General features: G+C 42.9%; 1 protein-coding gene across 2 annotated transcripts; it reads right to left on the bottom strand.

The window, feature by feature from the left end:
* Positions 1 to 9,045: 9,045 nt before the first annotated feature.
* On the bottom strand, positions 9,046 to 16,140 carry CAMK2N1 (calcium/calmodulin dependent protein kinase II inhibitor 1). 2 transcript variants are annotated; one of them, XM_075277892.1, is made up of 3 exons: positions 16,010 to 16,140; positions 14,818 to 15,121; positions 9,046 to 12,294 (listed from the first exon to the last, which is right to left on the bottom strand). In XM_075277892.1, exons 2-3 carry the CDS (start codon positions 15,002 to 15,004, stop codon positions 12,227 to 12,229), a joined length of 255 nt encoding a protein of 84 aa, XP_075133993.1. In that variant the 5' UTR covers positions 15,005 to 15,121; positions 16,010 to 16,140; the 3' UTR covers positions 9,046 to 12,226. The 2 variants fall into 2 exon arrangements, with proteins under 2 accessions (XP_075133993.1, XP_075133994.1); XM_075277893.1 differs by lacking the exon at positions 16,010 to 16,140 and adding an exon at positions 15,867 to 15,969.
* Positions 16,141 to 16,426: the final 286 nt, after the last annotated feature.

The following is a 16,426-nucleotide window of genomic DNA, read 5'->3' as shown; positions in this document are numbered from 1 at the left end:
GCTTATAATACTGGGGTGGCTTATAATACTGGGGGGTGTACTAAAGAGCATATAATACTGGGGGGGGGCTATTTATAAGCACACAATACTGTGTGTGGATGCCACTGTGGAGCATATAATCCTGTGGGGGGGGGGACACCTACTGCGGAGCATATAACACTGGGGTGGTACTGTGGAGAATATAATATTGTGTGGTGGGCCCACTGCAGAGCATATAATACTGTCTGGGGTCCCCTCACTATTTATATCACACAGTATCTGTTTTATAGCAGACGTGATATTAGTACAGGATGTAAGAATATTACACGGTAACTATAAAACAGATCCTGTGCGATGTAAATAGTGAAAATTAATTGTTCAAAGTACCAAATGCCGAGACCTTTACATTTCAGTACAACGTTGTTTGTATTATTGAAAGCTCTGTAAAGCCCCACATGACTGTAATTTTTGGTCAGTAACTGTCCGCAATTGTGGATCCGCATAGTATTAAGTCTATATTGTCGTGTTGGCACTCCGCGAAAATTTTGTGGGTTTTGGGTTGCAGTTTGGGCACTCGGTCTCTAAAAGGTTCACCATCACTGTTCTATATATATATACTAGGTACATCCTGTGTATAGCGGTTTGCTCGGTTTGCTCTTCTGCCATCTCCTTGGGTCTTCATTCCCATCTTGTCTGTTACTTCCAGTGAATGTTCTCACTCTTGTCTCCGTTCATTGATGTTTCCCGTGCTATGTCTGTGCCATGACACATGTGCTGGAGACATGAATGTGCAGGCTGCGGGCAGGGTTGGCAGGTTCTCGCCGCTGCCCTTCCCCTGGGTATTACAGGATCTCCTGAGCGCCACAGGCAATAAATAATGTAGGAGATCTCAGAGCGCGGGGCTGGGATGTGCTGGGCCATGTACAACTGCTAATGAGGCCTCGGCCTGGCAGCACCGAATACACATCACCCATCAATAATATATACACAGGGCGAGGAGACACGGACACATCATATAAACACATGGGAAGTCATATATACATACAGTGAGGTATATACTAACACAACCAAACACTCACTCATACCTTCATATATACATACCGTATATACACACATACACTTACATATACACTACCGCAACTAAGCACACACATGCTCCTAGATAGATACACTCAGCACAACACATATATATACTGTATACACACTCATATATACAGTGGCACAACTCCTTCTATAGAAGAGATATAACCTTTACATAAAAGCCCCCTCTTCTTTCTGAACATCACAGTTATAATCTTCTTCCATATTGGAAATCGATCGCAACATTTGGCTTCAAATAAAGTGGCATTTGACCAAAGTCTGGACTGTCGAGGTAGAATCTCACATTATTACTGCCATGATACAGGGGCCTGTCCAATGGTGAGCGCTCTTAAAGGGAGTGTCTCCAGGGTGAGGCCTGTCCAATGGTGAGCGCTCTTAAAGGGAGTGTCTCCAGGGTGAGGCTTATTAATCCAGCAACACGGTTATATAATTCAGGTTCACCTTTCTCTCCATGAAAATATCTGTTGTCAAGAAAATCGATTAAAACACAATATGCAAATGAGCCGTTTGGAACAGAGGGCGGAGTCATTGCTCTCTGGCCCTGTCACTCAAAGAAGAGAGGAGGAAAGGTGGGCGTATCAGAGCGGTGTGGCGTGGGGAAGTTTGGAGCAAACGAGCCGCCCTTGATACTTCAGATGCATGATGTCACCAACCTCCTATGGTCTTTACATCAGTACAATACGTGTGGCCCCAGGGACCTTCATGACTTAGGTTTCCATAGCTGAGCAACTTCATGCAAGTCTTACATCACCGAGCACAAAGCCAAGCATCAGATGGAGGAGTGTAAAGCACAATACACACTGGCGTCTGGAGCAGGGATAACATGTTCTGTGCACTGACTGATCACACGTCTCTATATGATGGACCAGTCTGGGTTTGGTGAATGCTAGGAGAACGTTACCTGCCTGACTACCCTGTACCAGTCTGGTGGAGGAAGGGCAATGCTATGGGGGTGATTTTCACTTACAACTTTGTGGGAACAGATTGGGGACGACCATTTTCTTGTCCAGCATGACTGTGCCCCAGTGCACAAAGCAAGGTCCATAAAGTCATGGCTGGGGAGTTTGGTGAAAGAGAACTTGACTGGTCACATAGATCCCTGACCCCGACCCCATCCATCACCTATGGGGTAAACTACAATGGAGATTTCCAGAAGAATGGAAGAAAAGTAGGGGGGAACAACTCCATATTAATGTCTATGGATTTAGGATGAGATGTCATATAAGCTCCAGCAGGTGTAATGTGGAGGGGTCCAATACGTTTCGCCATATAGTCTATGCTGAGTGTATGATGGACGAGGAACCTATGAAGGCTGATGTATGGTAACCATATGATAATGAACGTATGTGCGTATAATGTATGATCACTGTAGTATATACTGTATGGTGAGTGTAGCGAGTGTCTGATAGACAATTCTATGGTGACTAATGTATGACAATTGTGTATGTAGAGTGTATGATCACTGTATGGTGATGAATGTATGAATACATGATGTATGACTGATGTATGGTGACGAATGTATGAGTGTATTATGTATGATTGATGTATGATGAGTATATGGTGATGAATGTATAAGTACATGATGTATGATGAGTGTATAATGATGAATGTATGAGTATACTAGCTTTTACCCGAGACTTCGTCTGCGGTGATTTGAGAATTGGGCGGACACAGACGTGTGAAACTGTAAAAGTGCTTTAAAAAGTTTGGTGGGCTAGCAAATGTGATGTGATGTGTTGTATTGTGTATGTAGTGATACAGACAATGTGATGTGTTATATTGTGTATGTAGTGATACAGACAATGTGATGTGTTGTATTGTGTATGTCGTGGTACAGACAATGTGATGTGTTGTATTGTGTATGTAGTGATACAGACAATGTGATGTGTTGTATTGTGTATGTCGTGGTACAGACAATGTGATGTGTTGTATTGTGTATGTAGTGATACAGACAATGTGATGTGTTGTATTGTGTATGTAGTGATACAGACAATGTGATCTGTTATATAGTGGAAAGCTATATGTAAATGTGAGTGAGTAGAGTGAGGGCTACTCCTGAGGTGACAGTAAGGAGTGTGCAGGCAGGTTGAGGCAGGAAATGCCAGGCAGTGTGTGTGAGTCTATAGCTGGGGCTAGGAGTCCTGCTTTTGTGAGTCTCCTGCTAGGAAGCCATGTTGTTTAGTGGCACCAAAAGTAGCCTGTGACTCAATCCTAAGGGAAAACTATGTTTGTGGAAAATTGCACGCAAATCCGTCCAGGCGTTTTAGCGTGATTGAGGAACAAACAAAACTTTCACACTTATAATATTAGTAGGATTATGTATGATTGATGTATGAGTGTATGATGATGAATGTATAAGTACATGATGTATGGATGTATGATTGATGTATGATGACTGCATGGTGATGAATGTATGAGTACATGATGTAGGATTGCTGTATGGTGATGAATATATGAGTGTATTATGTATGATTGATGTATGATGAGTGTATGATGATGAATGTATAAGTACATAATGTATGATGAGTGTATGATGATGAATGTATGAGTATATTATGTATGATTGATGTATGATGAGTGTATGATGATGAATGTATAAGTACATGATGTATGGATGTATGATTGATGTATGATGAGTGCATGGTGATGAATGTATGAGTGTATTATGTATGATTGATGTATGATGATGAATGTATGAGTACATGATGTATGATTGATATATGATGAGTGTATGATTATGAATGTATGAGTACATGATGTATGATTGATGTATGATGAGTGTATGATAATGAATGTATGAGTCTATTATGTATGATTGATGTATGATGACTGCATGGTGATGAATGTATGAGTACATGATGTAGGATTGCTGTATGGTGATGAATATATGAGTGTATTATGTATGATTGATGTATGATGAGTGTATGATGATGAATGTATAAGTACATAATGTATGATGAGTGTATGATGATGAATGTATGAGTATATTATGTATGATTGATGTATGATGAGTGTATGATGATGAATGTATAAGTACATGATGTATGATGAGTGTATGATGATGAATGTATGAGTATATTATGTATGATTGATGTATGATGAGTGTATGATGATGAATGTATAAGTACATGATGTATGGATGTATGATTGATGTATGATGAGTGCATGGTGATGAATGTATGAGTGTATTATGTATGATTGATGTATGATGATGAATGTATGAGTACATGATGTATGATTGATATATGATGAGTGTATGATTATGAATGTATGAGTACATGATGTATGATTGATGTATGATGAGTGTATGATAATGAATGTATGAGTCTATTATGTATGATTGATGTATGATGAGTGTACGGTGATGAATGTATGAGTGTATTATGTATGATTGATGTATAATGAGTGCATGGTGATGAATGTATGAGTACATGATGTATGATGATGGTATGCTGATGAATGTATGAGTGTATTATGTATGATTGATGCATGATGAGTGTATAGTGATGAATGTATGAGTACATGATGTATAATTGGTGTATGATGATGAATGTATGAGTGTATTATGTATGATTGATGTATAATGAGTGCATGGTGATGAATGTATGAGTACATGATGTATGATTGATGTATGGTGATGAATGTATGAGTGTATTATGTATGATTGATGTATGATGAGTGTATGGTGAATTTATGAGTGTATTACGTATGATTGATGTATGATGAGTGTATGATGATGAATATATGAGTACATGATGTATGATTGATGTATGATGAGTGTATGATAATGAATGTATGAGTCTATTATGTATGATTGATGTATGATGAGTGTACGGTGATGAATGTATGAGTGTATTATGTATGATTGATGTATAATGAGTGCATGGTGATGAATGTATGAGTACATGATGTATGATGATGGTATGGTGATGAATGTATGAGTGTATTATGTATGATTGATGCATGATGAGTGTATAGTGATGAATGTATGAGTACATGATGTATAATTGGTGTATGATGATGAATGTATGAGTGTATTATGTATGATTGATGTATAATGAGTGCATGGTGATGAATGTATGAGTACATGATGTATGATTGATGTATGGTGATGAATGTATGAGTGTATTATGTATGATTGATGTATGATGAGTGTATGGTGAATTTATGAGTGTATTACGTATGATTGATGTATGATGAGTGTATGATGATGAATATATGAGTACATGATGTATGATTGATGTATGATGAGTGTATGATAATGAATGTATGAGTGTATTATGTATGATTGATGTATGATGAGTGTATGGTGATGAATGTATTAGTATGATATATGATGTATGATAATCGTAGTATATATGATGATTGATATATGATGACTGTATGTTTAGCTCACAGAGCATTGCCTAGACACTTAAGACATTGAACATTTCGAGGAGCGTACCATTCACCTCTCAGAGGTTATGTCTTCACTCTTAGACTGTGAGAACATGCAGTCTCTCTCCGCACACGTATGTGGGGGTCACTGGGGGTCATGTTTCTCTGTCTCTGGGCCCGGGCAGCTTTCCATGACACAGGAGACACATTCCAGCCCCGTCATCTGTGTTTTAGCTTCCTCGGAGAAGGAAGTCTGAGAGTACACAATGTCTCAGGTCAGCCGTCACCTCATCCTCAGATTGGAGCTGATGTTTATACTGGGGGGCGGGCGGGAGGATGGAGAAATGTCATCAATCTGATAGAAACCCTACAACCGCCATGAGGAAGATGAGGGAAGACGGTGACACCAGATATCTAACGCTAATCCTGACAACTTCAAGGAGTATCTCAAGCCAATAGCCATAGAGGGGCATATTCATGAAGACTGGCATATTCCACACCAATCTTTATCACCCTGATGCCGGTGGAATACCCGCCTGGCTTAGATTTTAGCTGCCACAGATTTCGGTGACCATTTGCCCCAGTAAAGTGACGTAAATGGTCTTAAAGCTTCCTCCACTTCCACGCCACTATCAAAAACATCAGACGGAACTTTTTTCCACCACATCTCTGGCGTATATTTCATCATAACTAGGCCCAATTACATTGGATGTGTAGATTGTGAGATAAAAAGAAGTCCTCCTTAAAGGGATTGTGCAAGATTAGAAAGCATGATTGCTTTCTTCATCTCAGGAAGTGACATCACATTCATTGGAAGTGACGTGATGTCACTTCCTGAGAACAAAAACCAGCCATGTTTTCTAATCCTGCACGAATGGACGCATCTTCCATGAGGCAACTTGAGGCGACTTGTGGCGATGTCCTCAGGCGGCGCCTTATGGACTATACTGGGGGGCGCCATTCTTTTTTTTAATTGCCTGCTAATTATTGTATTATTGCAACAGGTAATTTACTCACCTGTGCAGTTCAACCTCTGCTGCAACCTCTAGGCGACGCTGCACTTATGTTACGACGCTGAAGAACACCAGTATGCGACGTCCTGCGTCCTTTAGCATCTAGTACAGTGCGCCATAGAGGCCGGCCTGTACAGGAGTATCTTTTTGGGGTATCTTTTTTGGGGAAGGGACACCTTCCTATAGTTCACCCCTGGCTGCACAACCCCTGTAAGGAGCGGCCTGTACTTTCAAAGAGGAATTCCAGTTCTGATTGTCTTGGGGGGTGACTGTAACCTATCTATCTGCGGGACTGGTGACCCCGTTTCGGAGCGGTGTTCTCAGTGGCAGTCACTACAATCCCTCCCCCTCTTCTGATGATGGCGGTGCAGACAATAAAGACGCAGACGACTCAACTGTATCAACATTTTATTGCAATAAAACCAGCAGTAATATATGATAACTATTTCAAGTGCCTCTCAGTCCCGCCCCTCCCCCGTTACAGTTACACGTTTTAACCCCTTCAACGGCAGAGGTTTTGCCGCAAACACATTTAAGAGGTACAAGGAAATAAAAAGCGGTAATATAACGGTCACATCCAAAAACCATGTCACGCCAAGTCTGGCCCCGCCACCACCCTGCCCACATGATCTGCATTCGGCCCTGCAATGCCGCTCCAGCATGACGGAAGAGGTGAACAGTAGCACCAAAGTCTCTGAGATAAAGAGTCGTATCAAAAAAGTGCTCGTCCTTGATTTCACCTTGTGCAATATTTGGAGCGGTTCTCCAGCGCGCATCCTGCAAAAGTAAAGGCCCCCGGCAGGGTTGTACACAGTCTATATACCATTGTTCATATATATTACGCTTTCATAGATGTACGAAAAACAGCCAGGGTTTGTAGGGTTAAAATGGAGGCGAACCCGACCTATAGGAGAGGGTCAAATTTTAAAGGGACACACCTACATTTATTTTTAGAAATATCTGATTACTAACGCAGGCGGAGATGTGGAAAAACAGGGGTCGACTGACACCATCAGGGGAACACTCTGAACGGAACACCATGTCTGACAGTCTGCTTGCTATGCATACACTTCCTAACAAATACAAACAGGCAGTAACTCCTTAGAAACCAGGGTGCCATTGAACGTCATACTTGTCCCCTTTCGGTGACGTCCTATCCCTCCTCAGGACACAACAGAGCGCCGAGGGCCCGAGACATTTGCCCCCTCTTCCAGGTCATCCTTATTTTTGTCAACCTCATGGATGGTCTGGGAGAGTTGGCAACACTTCGACCTCACTTTTCATTTCCTTTCTGCCATAGTAATCAGATTTTTGGACAAATTTGGGCTGAGAACTTCGTCAACGGGCCTATCCTTGTCCATACCGACCATCTTATGGGCAGGACATGCACAAAGACTATGTACACAAAGTCTTCTTCTAGTCTCGATTTGCATGAAGACATCTAGCGCCCTACTTACTGAAAAGTAGATAATCCCTTTAAATGATACTGGATGACCCATTGCAGCAATGATTCAGCAGATCTTCTCTAAATGTCCCCTTAACTTTCAATATTACGCAAGGTTAATGGCGCCCGGGGTACAGTAAGAGATCCTCTAAGTGCGTCTGTAGGAAACGGCTCAAAAAAAAAGAGAAAATATAGCAAAAAATTCTAAAAATTTAGGTTAGGGTTATACTCATAGGTGATGGATAGGGTTGAGTGATCGGGATCGGAACAGATCGGATCCCGATCGGCGATCGAGCAAATTTCACGATTGGGATCGGCTGGAAAATGATCGGAAATCAGATTTTGAAATCTCAAGATTGGCTCAACCCTAAAATTGACTTTTCCCATAGAGAAAGAGAAGCACTGACTAGGGTTGAGCGATCGGGATCGGAAAAGATCAGATTCAGATCGGCAATCGAGCAAATTTCATGATCGGGATCGGCTGGAAAATGATCGGGAATTGGATTTTAAAATCGATTCTGAAATCTCAATCCTAATGATGGATGAAACTTTTGTGATGTAGAGGTTTGGTTCCCAGACCCCTCCGGTCACACATTACTTGGCATCCATTAGTACACTTACTATAGGAATCTCAATCCATCTCTGTAGGAGATGCAGAGTTCAAGACATCGTATAAAATGGGTCCATCCAATACAAAAAATTCTTGGGGACCTCTATCCAAAATCCCGTAACAAAATTGGATAATACATTAATGACCTATGAATTTTTACCACGGGAAACACTATCCTTTCCTTTGTCAGACAGTTCCAATACAAGGCCTGGATATTTCCGCCATCTACACACGGTCACATAACATCACAACCACCTAAGCCTCATCTAGTTCATTGTTCAGAGGCCATTTTGAAACCTTGACTGGATTTTTTAGCCTATCCCACTTGGCAGCCATTTTGAATTTCTGCTTTCCACATAGTCCGCCTCGAAGCCTCCATTTTGAATACCCTGGCTGTTTTTTGTACAGTTCGCCATATTAGCAGCCATTTTAAGCCCTGACTATTTCAAATACAGTCCACCGTTTAGCAGCCATTTTGAATTCCTGACTGTATCATTACGAAGAGTCCATCATAGCAGCCATTTTGATTTTTTTTTTTTTTCTTTTTTAAGTCATGACTAGTTGCCCACATAGATCGCCGTCACATGTAAGCAACGCACGAGAAAAAAAACCATCTCCATTATTATCTTGGAGCAGGTTTTAAAATCAATCTTAGTTATTGAAACCCCCACCACTGCCGCGACTGCTGGGGGTCGTAGTTCAATAATGTACGTTGCTTGCTTGAGACTTAAAGCTTGGGTAGGAATGCACCGTGAATGACGGACCGTAAATCATCACAGGAAACTCCAGATTATCTAAACAAATCCACTTCCTATTGCCCTCCAACCAAGATCTCCCCACATCGGCCTCCATTTTGTACAATAAATCTGTACCTGCGGGATATTCGGAAATCCTGAGCCATGCAGATAACATATTCAGTGCTATTTAAAGTGTACATACTCTGGTAGGCGCCATTTTGTGAGCAGTCTCAAGTCATTTGTGAATTGGTTCCCACTTGGGTAAATGGGAGCAAGTGTCATGGCAGATGGCGAGCCAAAAATTTTAGCCTTCTTCACGACCCCATCACTCTTCCAGACTATGACTCCTGCTCACAAAATGGCCGCTTCCGTGGCATGTAAAGGATAGAATCCCGATTTCCACTGGATCCCACCAGTATGTTGAACATGTAATACAGTCCCGTTTGCCTCATTTATTTAAAGAAAAGATATATATATACATTATCTAGAATTTTAAGGAAGAACGTAAGAGTGCAGGATATTGTGACCATCTCAGCAGCTCGGAAAGATATATATATGTATGTATATATATATATACGCACACATACACAATGCAACTCAAAATGGCGGACGAAAATCAAATCTAAAAATCTTTCCTGAAATCAGATTGCGTTACATACAAAAATTAAAAAAAAAAAAAAACAGACCAATGCCAATATGGAGGAGCGACCCATTTAACGTCTGCCCTACGGTTGGGCCTTCGGTTGCCCACTCTAAAAAGAAAAATATGGCCTGTGGGTCGTCCCAAAACAGACCCGATCGCTTAGAAATTTGGCACTTAAATGGAACCAGTTAACCCCTCCAGCACCAAAGGGGCCACAAGGGCGATCAGGCCCCACCCCCGCCCTTACCCATCCTCTCTCCAACCTTTAGAATATAGAGTATAAAATGTATAACTTCTTAAAGAGACAGCTCCTCCAAAAATATCTAAAAAGGGGTAGGCGGGGCTTACAGCACACGCACACAGGAAGGAAACCTGAACATAAAAAAAAAGATAACAAAGTGGCCTGCAGGCGCAGAGAATAAATGAGACCAGGAATACAATATTGTCTTTCTCTTTAAAAAAATACAAATGATAATTCTTTCTCCTTTAAGTTCCTTTTTTTTTTTTTTTAACAAAACAATAGAGGAACACGCGATATTGCACGGCTAAAAATAATTCCATTCGTCAAAGAATGTCACATGTCAAAAACGATATTTGCATGCAAAGGTGCACAGTTTGTCACATATATATGTATCTATATATATGTCGATTTTTTGCAAGATTAAATCATGTAAACAGTATTTAGAACAGAGCAGGCGCGACGGCCCCGCGCTCCGCCAGGAATTCAGACATACGATATTATTAACAGCAGTTTTTGTGTTTTTTTTTTTTTTTTTCCTCCCAGAGAAATCTGGGTTAAGATTAAAATCCTTCCAGGGCCCGGGGAGGCGTCTTATGGTTTTGTGCAGCAGCTGACGAATGTCGCACTTCAAAATGATAAAAAAAAAATTAATATTCTTCAGTTGTATTAACCCTTGCGTAGACGGAATGACCAAGCGACACATAATACGGGCCCGAGGGTGGAGAAGATGGTGGGCAATCTTAGTGCAAGCTAGCTGTAACCCCTGTGTAACCCCGGACGCCATCTCTCGTCATTGATATCTATATAATTTCTCCTACCACTTTGTTGAGTCTCCTGCTGCGTGTCACGGGGGCACAATGGCCTATGGCACTGCCATGAAGCCACCAACTAGTCCTAATTTTGGCTAAATTCGCAACTAGTTGGTTACCCACCCACTAATGGTTCCTTCCGAAATGATCCATAAAACGTGTTGTTCTTGATGGCTTGTTGAAGCCTTTAGGGGCTTCTTACACCCCATGAGGGGGTCTTCTTATGTATCTACTCTATGGGGCGGGAAGAGGGACCGAATTCAAGGGGGATATTCTATGCATTTCAGACTGTCCTACTCAATGGGGCGGGAAGGGGGACAGCATTTCGCACTGTCTAACCCTTTGTGTAGGGGGAATCTCTGAAAGCCAACTGGACCCATCACGAAGTCAAAGTCGTTGCCTTCTCCTTCACCAATGACATGGTGGACATGGGCTTGGACAAGTTTTAAGTCCAATGACCATAAATCTATTGGGAAACAAGTCAAAAACATAAATGTTTTTGCTGTTTTTGACCTTTTTTTTTTTACCCTTGGCCCAAGTATTGCGTGTGGCGTGGTCATCGGTCCTGGAGTCCAGGAGAATTTGGCCAGGGCTCAATATCTACATCAGAACAGGAAGAATAAATTTTTTACACAATTTTTTTTTTTTTACGAATGCCACGGAGAGGACTATGCCAGTGATCTGTACTCACAGACTGAACCGATGCCGCTGACCTGTACCCCTCTAGAGCCGCCATCCACAAAGGGGTCACAGAAGAGAGAAGAGGGACCTTATCCCAAGAAGGTCAGCAGAAAATAATCCAGAAATAGCAAACTCCGAGGTGTGACTGGCCAGGTCCAAAATTTCTGAGATCTTCCTCAATTTAGCGCCGAAATTCATAACGAAAAAATTTACAAATAAAATTGGTTGAGAAGAGAATCCTACATAAGACTAGACAGGTAAAGTGATAGGAGATTCACCCTCGAATAGGGGTAGGGAGTGGGAAAGGGGAAGATTGGGAATTTTTGGAAACGCCCCCAGACGATGGCGAGGTGGGACTGGACATTACACGCTCAGCTGCTGTATGGAGTTTGCTGTCATTGTCTATGTTCCCTTCAGCCAGATATATATTACACGTCTCTTATCGTTTCCCAGACCGGCCTGAGCCCCTCCCCCCACCGACAAGTCTTCTGATGATCCGGTTAGGATGAGTGGTAAGATTGTTGATGGCAGCCGCAGATCCGGTGTATGGAGTTGATGGGTTGGCTGGTAAGATCCTCGAAGGGTGGAGGTTTAAACAGCAGGTGGAGCTTTCTCAGACATTGTGAGAACGGCCTCGATCCGCTCGTCTTCTATCACCACTGGGAAGAGAAGCAGACAGTTAGCAAGGGGGGAAAGGGAAGGGCAAAAATCCCAAAAATGACGTCCACTGAGGCGTCACCTACTAATTACTGGCTGCTGATGACATCATTAATTATGTGCTGACATCACATATAATCAAAACTGGTAATGACATCACCTATAATCATAAGGTGCTGATGACATCATATGTAATGAAAATGTACCGATGACATCATATATGATCATTATGTGCTGATGAAATCATATACTGTATATTCATTGTGTACTGATGACATCATATATACATATTAGATGTTGCTGACACTGTATATAATCATAGGGTGCTTATGACATCATACATAATTATTAGATGATGATGACATCATCTATCATCAAAATGTGCTGATGAAATCATATATGATCATGGTGTGCTGATGACATCATATGTAATAATAGCGTACTGATACTAGCATAGATAAACTTTAGATTCTGATGACATCACCCACAATCATTATGTGCTAATGACATCATATATAGTCATTACATGTAGTCATTGTCTGCTAGTGACATTGTATATAATTATTAGGCGCTGATGACATCATGCATAATCTTTAGGTGTTGATATTATATAAACTCATTAGCTGCTGATGACATCATACATCGTTTTTAGATGCGGATGACATCATATATAATCATTAGTTATCAGAGACAGACTCTTTAGCTTATATAATATATTCTATAATCATAGGATCAGAGGAAAAGGGGCCACTGGGGCTGTCACCAAAGGCCCACCCAAACCTGGATTTGGCCTTGACCTTAGGTTGTTGATGACAGTTCTAATCATTGATTGTTGATGACATCATACATAACAAAGGATGCTGATGACATCATATATATAGGCATAGGATGCTGATGACATTATACATGGCCATAGGATGCTGATGACATCATATACAGCGATAGGATTCTAATGACATCATATATAGCCATAGGATGCTGATGACATCATATACAGCCATAGGATTGTAATGACACCATATATAGCCATAGGATGCTGATGACATCATATATAATCAAAAGGTGCTGATATGATACAAGCAGTAATAATATGGGGTACACATATCACTGCTTAAAGGGGGCAAGCAATACTATTAGGGGAACAGGTATCACTGTTTATAGGGTACAGGCAGTAATGTTATGGGGTATAAATAGTTCTGCTTATAGGGTACAGGCAGTAATGTTATGGGGGATGCCATTGCTGTTTATAGGGTGCACACATATTATTAATAGGGTGCAGAGAGTACACTATTACTGTATATAGTGTGAAGCCAGTAATACTATGGGGTACACATATCACTGTTTACAGGGTGCAGACTGCAATATAATGGGGTACACAATTGAGTATAGGGTACAAGTAGTTATATGAGGTACCTATATCATTGTTTATTGGGTAAAGGCGGTAGTATTATGGGGTACACATATAATTGTTTATAAGGTCAGGCACTCATATTAATGGGTACACATAAAATTGTTTATCGGGTGCAGGCAGTAGGATTAAGGAGTGCACGCCATTGTTTGTAGGGTGCAGGCAGTAATATTATGGGGTACACATAAATATGTTTATTGGGTGCAGATAATAGTATTATGGGGTGCACATAGAATTGTTTATAGGGTGCAAACAGTACTATTATACTAGGCAGTATATCATTGTGTATAGGGTACAGGTATACAGACAGGAGAATTATGGGGTACGTATATAATTGTTTATAGTGTGCAGGCATAATATCCTATAGAATTTAGGGGTACTTGGGGTACATAGTAATGAGAAAGGACATCAGGACTGCAAACAGAATGTGTGTGTATGTATATATATATATATATATATATATATATATATATAGACTACAGGGTGGGCAGTATTTAAGGCTACATGGGGTGCAGTGCAGGCTCTATTTAGGGGTACATGCAGAAATTTAGTTATACATAGTGCATATATATGCAGGTAACCTTATGGGGGTGCACAGAGTTGCAGACCTGCAAGATTTGGGGGCTTATTGGGTGCACACAGGCAGGACTCAGGGGTGCAGACAACATTTATGGGTACATGCTGTGAAGAATAAGCTGTACATGTAGCAGGTCCATATATACAGGATATATATCAACACACAGAGCACACACACTGAGGATTTAGGGGTACAAATTGGGGCTACATACATTTATGGTATTGGGATATATACTATGAGGATTTAGGGGTACAAGCAGGGGTTACAGACATTGAAGATTTAGGGGTATATATTTTGAGTATATGCAGGGTGCTCATATACTGAGGATATAGGGGTACAAGCAGGGGTTACATACATTGATGGTTTAGGGGTATATACTATGAGTACATGCAGGGGTTACATACACTGAGGATTTAGGGGTACAAGCAGGGGTCACATACATTGAAGGTTTAGGGGTACAAGCAGGGGTTACATACACTGAGGATTTAGGGTAACATGACGTGGCAGATACCAGACAGAGTGAGGATTTGGGGTACCCACCTCTCTTGCTGCGGCCGATCTGGCCGAGTTTGGGGGGCCTCTTGCCGCCCCCCTGCCCCGAGCTGCCGTAGAAGTTGCCGGTGTCCTGCAGGCGGCAGGTGAGGGGGATCTGTCCGGCCATGTCCCCACCTCCATCCGCGTAATGCCCCCGCTGCTCGGCCTCGCTGAAGGGCAGCACCTCGGACATGGTGACGCTGGGAATCCCCGGGGACACGGACACCGATCACAGCCCACTCCGGAGGACGCTGATCACTCACCGCGGAGACTCCCGATCACATCCTCCGGCTGGGGGTGCGGAGGGGGCCTGGGAGGACAGAAGGGGAGGGGGAGCTGCTGGATTATTATTAGGGTAGGGGGCACCTGGGGGCGGGGATGCCTGGGGGAGGCTCCTGCTGTGTAAGGGGGGGGGGGGGGGCTGCACGCACTGCCAATACATCAGCAGATCTGCAAGGGTTAATAGACTTTTCTGGGATACCTGGGGGCAATGTTAGGGTTAAGGAGGGGGATGGGGAGATCATTTATACCTGGGGCGCTGCAGATTTGGGTAATGGGGCACCTGTTGATAAGATGCATGGGGAGCAATGTGAGGGGTGCAGAGCTGCTTTGTAATGGGGGGGTTATATAGTGCAATATGTGGGGGCCGGGTCTGCACCAGGGGAATGAGGCAAGGGGGGAATGGGACACAAAGGGAAACCCCATCATAACAGCAGCCAGGGCTATGGTATGGGAGGGAGGTCATTATTATGGGGCCACTGGAGCAATGCTCTGCAGTCCGTGGTGCTGAACCCCAAAACTGCAGCAAATGGCCGCAATGAGGGCGCTGGACCTGCACATATCGGAGCTGGTGCAGGAGGAGCAGGTTTAGGTGCTGCAGGCGGGGGGGGCAGCACAGATGACTGACAGCTCAGTTACAGGTGCAGGGGGCTGCTGGAGGGGTGTAGGGGGGATGGTGATGTGCTACCTGGTGCTACATCCAGGACATGACTGACAGCTGGGTTACAGGTGCAGGAGGGAGCTGGGGAGGGGGTGACATGGGACTAATATACGACCTGGTGCTGTCTGGAGGGATCACAGGCTGCAGGTGGAGCAGGTTGAGGTGCTGCATGCAGGAGATGATTGACAGGTGCAGGGAGAGGGGTGTGAGGGGGTCCATAGAGGGGTAATATTGGGGTGAGAATGAGCTAGAACCTACCGGAGGGAGAGAGCAGAGAGGAGACAGGCAGATCCTGCTGCTGGGAGCGGAGACAGGCAGGGGAGGTGGAGTGACATAGAAATGAGAGGGCAGGGAAGGAGCCTCTAACTGGGGGAGAGATGGGGAGGAAGCTGCCTGCACACAGGGGGGACCAGGCTCTGCTTTAAATATTCTTACACCATCATCATCATCATCATCTGTATGTAGAGGAGGAGAGAGCTCAGTCACCTCTGCACAACAATGGAGGCTGCACAGGAGGAATATGGGGGGGGGGTATAGCTTCCTTACACCCCCTCCTCATACACATGTACCTGCTGAACACTAAGAATGGGGGGACATTCTGTGCACCCTATGGGGGGGTTATATCAAGACTTTGTACTCTTTTGCAGCATTAATACAAACACCTGTTGCACAGGG

Source organism: Leptodactylus fuscus, chromosome 6 (genome assembly GCF_031893055.1).
Source record: "Leptodactylus fuscus isolate aLepFus1 chromosome 6, aLepFus1.hap2, whole genome shotgun sequence".
Taxonomy (NCBI): domain Eukaryota; kingdom Metazoa; phylum Chordata; class Amphibia; order Anura; family Leptodactylidae; genus Leptodactylus; species Leptodactylus fuscus.
The sequence above is the reverse complement of the archived record's forward strand: the minus strand, read 5'-3'. Positions and strand labels throughout refer to the sequence as shown.

Excerpts from the sequence above, each read along its gene's own strand:
- CAMK2N1 (XM_075277892.1), bottom strand. The coding sequence starts at position 15,004 with ATGTCCGAGGTGCTGCCCTTCAGCGAGGCCGAGCAGCGGGGGCATTAC. Across the intron at positions 12,295-14,817 it reads GATCGGCCGCAGCAAGAGAG|TGGTGATAGAAGACGAGCGG; the intron begins GTGGGTACCCCA and ends TTCTCTTCCCAG.